Source organism: Carcharhinus amblyrhynchos, chromosome 15 (assembly GCF_965287045.1).
Source record: "Carcharhinus amblyrhynchos chromosome 15, sCarAmb.v2.hapA, whole genome shotgun sequence".
Lineage (NCBI taxonomy): Eukaryota > Metazoa > Chordata > Chondrichthyes > Carcharhiniformes > Carcharhinidae > Carcharhinus > Carcharhinus amblyrhynchos.
The window spans coordinates 71,556,009-71,568,826 of NC_137338.1; the positions used below are offsets into that span (position 1 = coordinate 71,556,009).

The following is a 12,818-nucleotide window of genomic DNA, read 5'->3' on the forward strand; positions in this document are numbered from 1 at the left end:
TCAGGAAAGTGCTTATAGAACATTATAATCCTATAATATAGAAAGACCATCCGACCCATCGAGTCTGCACCGACTCTCCAAAAGAGCACCCCACCAAGGCCCTCACCTCTGCCCTATCCTCGGAACCCCGCGCATTAATCATGGCTAATCAATCTAACCTGCACATCTTTGGAATGTGGGAGGAAACCAGAGCACCTGGGAGAAACACAAGCCAACACAAGGTGAACATGCAAACTCTACACAGTCACGCAAGGCCAGAATCGAACCTGGGTCCCTGGTGTTGAGTCAGCAATGCTAACCACTATGCCACCCTGCTGCCTGTATCTTGAGGATCAAATGGCTAGCCAGACTACTGAACCAAACCTGCTTTGTACACGTACGTTTTTGATTTTAATAACTTAAAAGCCTCTTGCATAGAAACATCCACACCCATAGGGGGAGGTCAGTTGGCACTTTCAGCCTGTTCCACCACTCATTATGATCACTACTGATCATCAAATTCAATACCCTGAATTCCCTCCCCCATCCCCACTATCCCTTGATTCCTTTAGCCCAAGAGCAATATCTAATTCCTTCCTAAAATCACATAATGTTTTGCCCTGAACTAATTTGTGTTGTGGATTCACCACTCTCTGAGTGAACAAATTTCTCCTTACCCCAGTCCTAAAATGTTTACTCCTTATCCTCAAGTTGTGACCCCTACTCCCTCCACCATTGAGCGCATTCTTTCTGAATCTACCCTGCTTAATTCTATTAGAATTTTATAAGTTTCCATGAGATTTCCACTCTCTTCTAAACTCCAATTAATATAACCCTAACTGACTTAGTCTCTCCTCATAAAACAGTCCCGGCATCCCAGAATCAGTCTGGTAAACCTTTGCTGCACTTTCTCTATAGCAATATAAGGACACCAAAGGACACTTCCTCAGAAAAGGACACCAAAACTGCACACAATATTCCAGGTGTGGCCTCACCAATGTCCAATACAATTGCAGTAAAACATTCCTATTCTCAAATCCTCTTGCTTTCAAGGCCAACATACCATTTGCCTTCTTTACTGCCTGCTATACCTCCGTGCTTTTAACGACTGCCAGGCCAGGAATGTATTGAAATAGTCAAGTCATGGGATGACTTCATCATTATAGAGGGTAGTTCATAGAAGGCCAACCAGGAACACATTGGAATAGTCAAGTCGAGAGGCAACAAACGCATAGATAAGCGTACCAGCAGCAGATGAGCTGAACAGGGTGGAGTAGGAGGAATGTTGTAGAGGTGCAAATGATGGTGTGAATATGTGGTCTTAGAGTTAATAAAATTTGTAAACAGTCTGTTTCAACTTCAGATAGTTGTCTGGAAGGGGAATGAAATCAGTGGCCAGGGAGCAGAGTTTGTGGCAGAACCTGAAGACTGTGGTTTCTGTCTTCCCAACATTTATTTGTCAGAATTTCTGCTCATCCACCCTGGACGTTGCTCAAGCAGCCAGACAATTTAGAGATAATGGGCGGGATTTTACAGCCTCATCCCAAAACTGTAAAATCCCACCTGAGGTCAGTGGATTTTTCCATGGTCTGCCCCTCGCCTGTTTCAATTCCCGTGACGGCTGAGACAGTAAAATTCCGGCCAATGAGTGACCAAAGGAGGTGGTGGTAAGGTTGAGTTGGGCAACGTGCCCACTACCCCCTGTGCCTGTAAGTTCTCCCTTCATTGCCTACTCACCCGCACCCACACACAACTGGAAATCATCCCCTTAAGGGGCTCTTCTGGCACTGCCCTTGGTACACTGGCACTGCCAACTTAGCAGTTCCAATCTGTGCTGGAGGCAATACCAGGGCACTGCCTGGCCATGTTTCTCTCCCCAGGGGCCCCCTCCCCAGTCATCGTTTTCTCTGACAGCTAATCCGGACTGAAAATTCCACCCCACCCCGCCCTATTTTCAAGGACGTTAGAGAGGTTGAAAATGAGCTGGGATTTTGGAAAGACAGAAGATCAAGGGGTTTTGTTTTTCAGGTTATTGGGAAAAGGATTGAGGGAGCATGAGGTGGCTCTCATGGTCAAGATAAGCTGGTGGAGGGTGTGAGAGGAGATAGGAGAGGAACCGAAGAAAACTACAAATTCTGGGGCAGGGTGAGGATAAACTAACAGGAACACATTTCTGAACTGCTAACTTTACCGCCATTCACTCTAATTCTTTGCAAGACAAATTAGCACACAATGCTGACATAAACCAGGCCTCTAAAGGCAGCATCCCTTTTAAATCCATATGCCATCTTCCAGAAGAAAGTCATGTAGTTCATGGGCAGACGATGGTTGTGGAAGGATGCGAAGTTAGCAACATGTTCTTGGGTTAGCAATTGTCACCCTGTCATTCCTGAGAGGCACCACACAAACAAAGCATTCCACTTTCTTTTCCCATTTCCCTGTCCATTTATGTTGAATGTAATGGAAAATGACATTGACATACTATTATATTTGATGATTTTTGCTTTTTGAGGTATGGCTGGAGAAAGAACACAGCTTTCTCTTTCGCAGATTGTTAAAGAAGTAGCACAGCAACAACATCAACAGACAATAGAAGCAGCAAAAAGCAAGAGCGTTCTTACTAACTTGCAGGTAAATTGGTTTATATTGCATTGAGGATAGAAGATTTCACATTAATTTCTGTGTACATTACATGCTGTTTTTTAGTCAGGATCTTACAAAATCATGTACACAAAAACATACTGTAGATGCAAACCTAATATCAATAATTTGCTATACAAAGCTAAAATGAAAAGCAGTTATGTGTTACAACTGACAAGCTCTTAATCAGAAAGCTTGCACTATTGTGCAGACATTTTGATAAATTAGCGAAGACAAAATGTGATTCCTCCTGTTCAGTATCTTGTTGACTGTCACTGTCAATCCTCACAAATAGAGTTGCCTCTTCATAGAATCATGGAATTGTATGGTGCAGAATTAGGCCATTCAGCCCATTGTGTCTGTATCAGCTCTCTAAATGTGCCTTATGACTTAGTGCCATTCCCCTGCCTTTACCCATATCCCTGCACATTATTTTAATTAAAATAATAATTTCCTATCCCCTTTTATACCACTATTGGATCTGCCTCCATTACACTTCAAGGCAGCGCATTCCAAACCTGAACCACTTGCTTGATGAGAATTTTTTTTCTCGCAACAGATTTTCTTGTTTTGCAAATCATTTTAATTCTTTGCTCTCATACTTGATCCTTTTAGAGCAGGAACAGTTTCTCCCTATCTACTCTGTCCAACCCTTCATAATTTTGAACATCAAATCTTTTAACCTTCTTCGCTCTAAGAAGTACAGTCCCAACCTCTCCAATCTATCCTCAAAACTAAAGTTTTTCATCCCTGGAACCATTCTTGTAAACTTCTGCACTCTCTTCAGTGCTTTCAAATCCTTCCTATAGTGTGGCGCATAGGACTGTAATCAGTACTCCAGCTGAGGACCAACTAGTGTCCTGTATAAATTTGGCATAACCTCCTTGACCTTGTACTCTATGCCGCTCTTAAAGTCCAGTATCATGGTGGCCATGGAGATCATCAGTACATCTCCCCATTGGCCTCGTAGAATCTGATCTCCCCTATTAAGTGAGTGTAAGGGACAATGAGGGGTTTAAAACCAGCTGGCTCCACTCAAACCAGCAACCAGAAGGCTCCCGGGTTTGACCTGTACATGTAGCGGCCAAGTAGCACTGAACACATTGTAAATAAAGGGTGATGGTGACAGAAGACTGGCCTTGGCAAGATTATTACACCCAGAATACTGGACTTTATTAATAACTCTCTCCACCTGATGGCACTATAACCAGCAGCTTTGCATTGTTGTTAATGAAAATGCTTAATATTTTTTGCTTTTTTGGCCATTTTAAAAGGCTGCTTGTTTTGAATGTGGTGGATTTTAAATGGTGGTAATATTTATTGCAGTAAGTTGGAGAGCACAGGTAAGAGTTTTCTGTGTGACCTTTATGCCTTCCTTATTATCTAACTTACTTTTAAATGTTGAAATGGCCTTTACTTTTACAGTAATGCATTCTATAGACTCACAACACTGTATAAAATGGTTTCTCGTAGTCTTTGTCCTAAATCTCTTACATTTAATTTGATGTCAATGTTCCCTTATTCTAGCAACAGTCGAGACTAACAGAAATTTTGTTTAAATCTATTTCACGCTGTTCATTGATAATTTGAACATTCCTATCGAATTACCTATCGTATGAGGTTCTGGCACGTATAGGATGAATGTGGGACTGAGTACAGTACTGCCTATGCAGTGATATAAGAATATTCATGATTCATTTCTGAGGTCAGTCCAGTTTTGGATGGAGCCATGTGCACAAGCAAACACAGAGACAGCTCCAAGCTTGAACCTACAGTTAACTTACTTTAGATTACAAAGAGAGATACCAAATGGTATCCAACACCATACGACATTACCCAGTTAATCAATGAATCTCACAAAAAAGACAAATGATCTGGTTATTGTCACTTTGCTGATTGGATGGAGGAGTAGGGGTCGGCAGTTGCTGTACACGTAATGACTGATGTTTTCTATATTAGAACAGTGACTACGTCAACAAGTACTTCGTCAACTGTAAAGCATTTTGAGAAGTCTGTTGGTCATGGAAAGCACTCTTTTTTGTTTTCTTTTTACCCAGGAATCTCCACTGACTGTCTTCATACTTGCATTTGTTTTCATATCAAGCAGTCTCTGAGCAAATGTACTTTTCTTGCCATAATTTCTTCACTGAAATGAAGCCCTCAAGTGTACCTACTATTCCAGCTCTTGTTTTACTAAGGTTTTAATAGATCTTGGTTTTCACATACATCTTTCTATAAAGCTGAGTATTTTATTTTCATTTTACGGCCTTCTCCATTTGCAGTGCTATAAAAGCCAAAATCATTGCACTTACAGATGCCACAATATTGTCAAAGATGAAACACAGTACACATTTCATTTACAGAAGCAAAAATATTCCCATAAAAATCTGCACCCGTTATTTATCCCGAGTTCAATATTGAACTGTTAATGCAGAATTGTCAACTCCAGAGGCCTCCAATCCAGGCTGGAATACGTCTCACCACACTCTCCATTTCAGAGGCATGGGTCTACCGTGTCCTGCAGAATCTTAATATTAGTGGAAGTTAAGACTATCATTCTAGCTAGCTTGTAGGTAGGGAACTATTCAGTAATATCAAAGCACACAGAGCAATTTCCCAACCTTTCTGATCTTTTACTGTCCTTCCCTTGGAGGTCTTTGGCTTTCTCCGCAGGCCTCCACTCATAGCCTTCCAGATCTCTGATCATGCTTGCCTCTCACCAAACAGGACTTCAAGTTCAATTCCGGCTTCGGGTCACCATCTGTGTAGAGTTTGCCCATTCTCCCTGGGTCTGCGTGGGTTTCCTCCCACAGTCCAAAGATGTGCAGGTTAGATTGGCCATGCTAAATTAACCCTAGTGTCAGGGGGATTAGCAGGGTAAATGTGTGGGGTTAAGGGATTAGGGGCTGGGTGGGATTGTGGTTGGTGCAGACCCAAGTAGCCAAGTGGCTTCCTTCTGCAGGGAAGGAGGCCATTTGGTCCCTCAGATCTGCACCGACCTTAATGTAAACCACCAAGGTTCCTCAGATGTGGGAAGGGAGGGGTGTAATGACCTCAACGAGGCCCATGAGGTTGGCTCCTTGGAATATAAGCTCCCTGTTTGAGGTAATATTACCTGCCCAATCAGGGAAATTCACCTATACATATAGAGAAAGGAGAGAGCTACTGACCGTCCAGATTCTGATTTTGTACCTGAAGTACTCTTAGGAGGGCTCATACACTGAGGCAATATGGGGAGAGCTCAGGAATAGGAAGGGTGTAGTCACAATGTTGGGGGTTTACTATGGGCCACCCCACAATAGAGGGAGATAGAGGAACAGATATGTAGGCAGATTTTAGTAAGGTGTGAAAGTAACAGGGCTGTTGTGGTGGGAGATTTTAACTTCCCCTATATTAACTGGGACTCACAGTGCTATGGGCATGGATGGGGCAGAGTTTGTAAGGAGGGCTTCTTGAAACAGTATGTAGATAGTCCAACTATGGAAGGGGCCATACTGAACCTGGTATTGGGAAATGAGGCCAGCCAGGTGGTTGCTGTTTCAGCACAGGAGCAGTTTGGGAACAGTGATCACATTTCAGCAAGCTTTAAAGGTACTGACGGATAAAGATAAGTGTAGTCCTCAAGTGAAGGTGCTAAATTGGGGAAAGGCTAATTACAATAATATTAGGCAGGAACTGAAGAATGTAGATTAGACGCAGATGTTTGAGGGCAAATCAACATCTGGCATGTGGGAGACTTTCAAATGTAAGTTGATAGGAATTGAGGACCGGCACATTCCTGTAAGGATGACGGATAAGTATGGCAAGTTTTGGGAACCTTGGATAACGAGAGATATTGTGAGCCTAGTCAAAGAGAAAAAGGAAGCATTTGAAGAAGCTAGGAGGCTGGGAACACATGAAGCAAGTGTGGAATACAAGGAAAGTAGAAGAAAACTTAAGTAAGGAGGACTAAAAGGGGTCACGAAAAAGCATTGGCCAGCAGGATTAAGGAAAATCCCACGGCTTTTTATACATATTTAAAGAGCAAGAGAGAAGCCAGGAAGAGGGTTGGCCCACTCAAGAGCAGGGAAGGGAATCTATGCGTGAGCCAGAGGAAATGGGCAAGGTATTAAATGAGTACTTTGCGTCAGTATTCACCAAAGAGAAGGACTTGGTGGATGATGAGTCTGGGAAAGGATGTGTAGATAGTTTGAGTCATGTTGAGATCAAAAAGGAGGAGGTATTGGGGTTCTTGAGAAACATTAAGGTAAACAAGTCCCCAGGGCCCGATGGGATATACCCCAAAATACTGAGAGAGGCAAGGGAGGAATTTGCTGGGCCTTGAGAGAAACCTTAGTATCTTCACTGGTTACAGGGGAGGTCATGATGTGGGTATGCCGGCGTTGGACTGGCGTAAACACAGTAAAAAGTCTGACAACACCAGGTTTTAGTCCAACCTATTTATTTGATAATATACTATCATATCAGTATATTATCAAATAAATAGGTTGGACTAAAACCTGGTGTTGTCAGACTTTTTACAGGGGAGGTCCCAGACGATTGGAGAATAGCCAATGTTGTTCCTTTGTTTAAGAAGGGTAGCAAGAATAATCCAGGTAATTATAGGCCAGCGGGCCTTACATCAGTAGTAGAGAAATTATTGGAGGGGATTCTTCGAGACAGGATTTATTCTCACTTGGAAATAAGTGGGCATATTAGCGAGAGGCAATATGGTTTTGTGAAGGGGAGGTCATGTCTCATGAACTTGATCGAGTTTTTTGAGGAAGTGACGAAGATGATTGATGATGGTAGGGCAATGGATGTTATCTACATGGACTTCAGTAAGGGCGTTGATAAGGTCTCCTCACTGGTGCAGAAGGTGAAGTCGCATGGGATCAGAGGCGAGTTGGCAAGGTGGATACAGAACTGGCTCGGTCATAAAAGACAAAGGGTAGCAGTGGAATGGTGCATTTCTGAACGGAGGGCTGTAACAAGTGGCGCTCTTCAGGGATCAGTGCAAGGACCTTTGCTATTTGTAATATATGTAAATGATTCGGAGGAATATGTAACTGGTTTGATTAGTTTGCGGATGACAAAGATTGGTGGAGTTGCAGATAGTGATGAGGACCATCAGAGGATACAGCAGGATATAAATCAGTTGGAGACTTGGGCGCAGAAATGGCAGATGGAGTTTAATCTAGACAAATGTGAGGTGATGCATTTTGAACGGTCTAATACAAATAGGAAATATGCAGTAAATGGCAGAACCTTTAAGAATATTGATAAGCAGAGAGATCTGGGTGTAGATACACAAGTCACTGAAAGTAGCAACGCAGGTGGAGAAGATAGTTGAGAAGACATACGGCATGCTTACCTTCATCAACTGGGACACTGAGTTTAAAAATTAGCAAGTCTTGTTGCAGCTTTATAGAACCTTAGGCCAGACTTGGAAAGTAGAGTTCAATTCTGGTCGCCACACTACCAGAAGGATTGGAGAGGGTACAGAAAAAAAATTACCAGGATGTACCCTGGTATGGAGGGCATCAGCCACAAGTAGAGGTTGGAGAAACTTGGTTTGTTCTCACTGGAACGACCTGATAGAAGTCTACAAGATTTTGAGAAGCATGGACGGAGTGGATAGCCAGAAGCTTTTTCCCCAGAGTGGAAGAGTCAATTACTAGGGAGCATAGGTTTAAGGTGTGAGAGGCAAGGTTTAAAGAAAATGTACAAGGCAAGTTTTTTTACACAGAGGAAGGTGGGTGCCTAGAACTCGCTGCCAGGGGAGATAGTGGAAGCGGACACAATAGTGACTTTTAAAGAGTTTCTTGACAAATATACGAATAGGATGGAAATAGCGGGATATGATCCCCAGAAGGGTAGGGAGTTTTAGTTAAGTTGGGCAGCATGGTCAGTGCAGGCTTGGAATGCCGAAGGGTCCATTCCTGTCGTGTAATGTTCTTTGTTCTTAGGAGTGGAATTGAGTCTGTATATAAAGGGAATCTAGTGAAGGGACACTGGCTGCTGAGGAGTTATTTTAGCAGTAGATGCAGAAAGCTGTAAAAATCGACATCTATTTATGCACAAAGGACCAATGCAATGCCATAAGCAGCACAATTACCTCACTCTAGTAGTGAAAGGTGGTAAATGTATCCTCAGATGTCACATCCTACCAACTGTACAATTAGCCTCATTCATTGTTTAATTCTCCACATTCCCATTACTCACCTACCAACAATCTGTATCAATCAAGACTCTCACGTGACATTCATACGCCCCACCACACTCTGATACTACTGTACTGAAAACCTTATATGCACACACTTCCAGATTTCATAGAACATCAACCAAACAGATTTCAAAGCACTCTTTGATACAATTTACTCGCTCTTGTAGGACAAGTTGCTGTCCAGCATGCAAGATCAGCAGATCATAGGGAAGGTAAATGGAATGTTGGCCTTCATTTCAAAGGGAATGATGTATAAAAATAGGAGGCTCTTACTGAAACCACACAAGGCACTAGGTAGACCACACCTGGAATATTGTGAACAGCTTAGGTCCCTTTATCAGAGGAAAGATGTACTGGTATTGGAGGCAGTCCAGAGAAGGCTCCCTAAGTTGCTCCAGGTATAGAAAGATTTTGAGTAGAGGTTAAGTACAGGGTCTGTACTCTTTGGAGTTTAGAAGATTGAGAGGCAACTTTGTTGAGACTCGTAGGATTCTCAGAGGGCTTGACAGAGTAGATGCCAAGAGGCTGTTTCTCCTTGTGAGAGTCTAGAACCAGAATGAGGGGTTGCCTATTTTAGACAGAAATTAAGAGGAATCTCTTCTGTCAAAAGATAGTGAATCTGTGGAATTCTTTACATCAGAGGCTGTAGAGGCTGGTAGTTAAGTATGTTGAAGACTGAGATACAATCTTTTCATCAATAAAGGAATCAAGGTTTGCTGGGATAGACTGGGAAAATGAAGTTGAGGATTATCATTTAACCTCAGTCATGAACTCATTGAATGGTGGAACAGACTCAGTGGACCAAATGGCCTACTTCTGCACCTATATCTTATGTCTAAGGTGCCACATAACTGGAGATTCAGTAATGAAGAAGAGGAGAAATCAATTAGTGATTTTGCTTAACTTAAACAAAATAACTTCTAACAACTGTGTTGCATTGTAACCTTCTGGCCCTGCATGAATGTTTTCCATAACAGATTTTTGTTTAAACATTAATGTAATGACTTTAACGAGGCTCACAATGTGGACCTCTTAGAATATGAGCTCCTTGATTAAGGCAGTAAATGGCTTGTCCAATCAGAGAGCTCTGCATGTGGACTGTCAGGGTTACTGGCACTCCAGGTTTATACTCTGTATAAGGTAGTACCTGGCTGACTGTTGCTGACTAAATCTAAATTTGGTGAAGGAACATTGGCCTCGGAAGAGTTACTTCAGTGGCAATGAGGTAAAGCATGAGCCCGAAGGAAGTTGTTTACAACAGTTGGCCTCAGTTGGGGTAAACCATCCTTATGCATCATGCCTTTGTTTGGAAAACTAGACTTGTTTGATCCTGCTGTCGAGAGCTGGGCCCAATGTGTGGAATGCATGCATTACTTTTTTCGGACAAGCAAGATTATGGCAGATGGAAAACAATAGATAATTCTCCTTACTGCCTAAGGAGCTTCAGTATTTGTTGTTGTTTGGAGTTTAATTTTCTCTAAGGTGCCTTTCAAAGAATTGACTAGACTAGTTAGAGAATGCTACAACCCCAAGCCACCTCCATTTTACAAGGTCTCCATCAGGTTGCTATCTACCTGGATGATGTCCTCATAACAGGAAAAACAAATAAGGAACACCTAGAGAATCTTGAGGAAGTTATAAGTTAATTTTCCAAGGCAGGGTTACACCTAAGAAGGGAAAAACATGTATTCTAGGCCTCCTAAGTGATCTATATGGACTACAGAGTAGACAAGTCTGGTCTACATCCTTGGAGGACAAGGTGCAAGCGAAAGAAAAAACGCCCCAGTGCTCTCATTCATCTGGGAGTTAAGATCATTTCTGGGATTGGTAACCTACTGTGGGAAACTGATACCCAACCTTGCCTCTGTTCTAGTTGCATTACATGAACTACTAAAAAGGATCAACCTTGGGAGTGATCTTCCAGTCAATCCTTGTCTTTCAATAGAATAAAGCAACAGCTGTCCTCAAACATTCTGGCACATTATAATCCCAGGAAAGAACTGTTACTGACTGCGACACATCCTCGTAAGGCATCAGGACAGTATTGGCACATAGGTCACCAAAATGAGAGGAATGCCCAATTGCATACACTTCCAGGACCTTGGCTATCATGGAAAGCAAATGTGCCCATGTTGAGAAAGGGTTGCTGGTGATATTTGGTGTAAAAAAAATTCCACAGGTATGTTTACGAGCAGAAATTCATCATTACCACAGACCATAAGCCACTACTGGGGCTGCTAAGGGAAGACAAGATGGTGCTGCCCTTAGCATTGGCCTAAATCTAGTGGTGGGCTTTATTACTTGCCCCCTGCAATTACCAATTGGAACACCATCCAGGAAGCCGGATCGTTAACATAGATGCTTTGAGTCGGTTCCGTTAGCAGACACCCCACTGTGGGTACCCCCAATGGAAGAGACTGTCGTGACAATTATTTTTTTAGAAACTCTTCCAGTGGCAGCAAATAATATTCCACTGTGGACTCAAAAGACCCAATCCTCACTAAATTGAAACAGCTCGTGTTGACAGTGGAAACCAAAAGGCCATTATATCCTGAGTTCCACCCATATTGGAGTTAGAGAGAGCAGCCAACTGTAGAAGATGGTATATTCTTATGGGGATCAAAATTGTCATCCTGAGCCAGGGCTGCCATCCCATCCTGGTTGAACTTCACCTTGACCACTCAGGAGTGACCAAAATAAAGATGCTCGCAAGGAGCTATGTCTGGTGGTCAGGCTTGGATACAGACATAGCCACACTTGTGGGTCAGTACCAGCAATGCCAACAAAGGCAAAGTTACTACTATCAGCCCCTCTATACCGTTGAGAATGGCTGGGTAGGCTGTGAACTCAGCTACATGTCAATTATGCCAATCCATTCATGGGCTCAATGTTCCTTGTAATTGCAGATGCCCACTCCAAATGGATCTGGAGTGCATTCATCAAATAAAAACGATGGTAGAGAAACCTTGTGCCTCCTTCGTGATACGCAGGATTCTGGAGGTGCTGCTTTCTGACAATGGACTGTCCTCTGCCAGCTACAAACTCACCTATTTTATGAAGTTGAATGGAATTCGACACATTAGGACAGTACCATATCATGCATCAGCTAAACAGCCTTGTGGAAATAGCTGACAACCTTGAAAAAAGGCATAAAGAAACAACCTGCAGCCTCTTTGGACACCAAACTTTCCAGATTACTGTTCAATTACGGAACAACACCCCTCCCCTGCTTGCGACTACTGAAATAGTACCAACCAATTTGCACATGGACAGACAACTCCACACCAGGTTCAGCCTGATCTTCCTAAACCTGGGGGAAGGGTGGAAAGGCATCAAGAAGCCCAGTGCAGAGCCCACAACAATATCAGCCTTGCGAGACACATTAATGCGGGTGATAAAGCATTGTTAAAGAATCATGTGAATGGCCCTGCCTGTTTACAAGGCATCATTGACTCGAGGACAGGACTGGTTTCATAGTAAGTCCACGTAAGGGATGCCATCCTGAGAAAACACCTGACCATTTGAAAGCCTTAAGCTCTCAGGCCATTCAGGAACAAACGATGAGCAGCATGTTGGGAGCTTCAAAGATTTCCGAGACATGTTGGCTCCTGCTCTCCAGCCATTGAAACCTCCAAGTCCAAATTGGACCAGTGGATGTAGCCACGTCTACTCCCTTGCCTCCTGAAGAATGGAGTGAACCCATGTCTCAGTGTTCTAGGTGAAAGAGACGAGCACTGGTTCGCTACACCCCACCTACATCAGGCACAGAACTTGAGGAACTGGATTCGGTGTTTAGATGCTGCAACAGTCTCTCTAGGCGAACAAACTGCCAAGATTCCTTGGACCTAGAGGGGGAGGAATGCAGTGACTTTAACAAGGCCCAGGATGTTGTCAACTGGCCTCAGAAGAGCTATTTAAGTTAATATTGTATTTCTGTCTGTTTTATTTCCCTATTCACAACAAGAAGAGAGGCTCTATATTAGCTGCCACAAAC

The 12,818-nt window shown here is 42.9% G+C and overlaps 1 protein-coding gene across 1 annotated transcript in view; it reads left to right on the plus strand.

The window, feature by feature from the left end:
- The first annotated feature begins 363 nt into the window (after window positions 1-363).
- ccdc122 (coiled-coil domain containing 122) overlaps window positions 364-12,818 on the plus strand; it is a 46,689-nt gene continuing 34,234 nt past the window's right edge. The window contains exons 1-2 of the mRNA XM_080203321.1: window positions 364-376; window positions 2,492-2,610. Of these exons, the coding sequence (XP_080059447.1) occupies window positions 2,494-2,610 (117 nt within the window). The 5' untranslated portion in view covers window positions 364-376; window positions 2,492-2,493. The remainder of the gene's footprint in view (window positions 377-2,491; window positions 2,611-12,818) is intronic.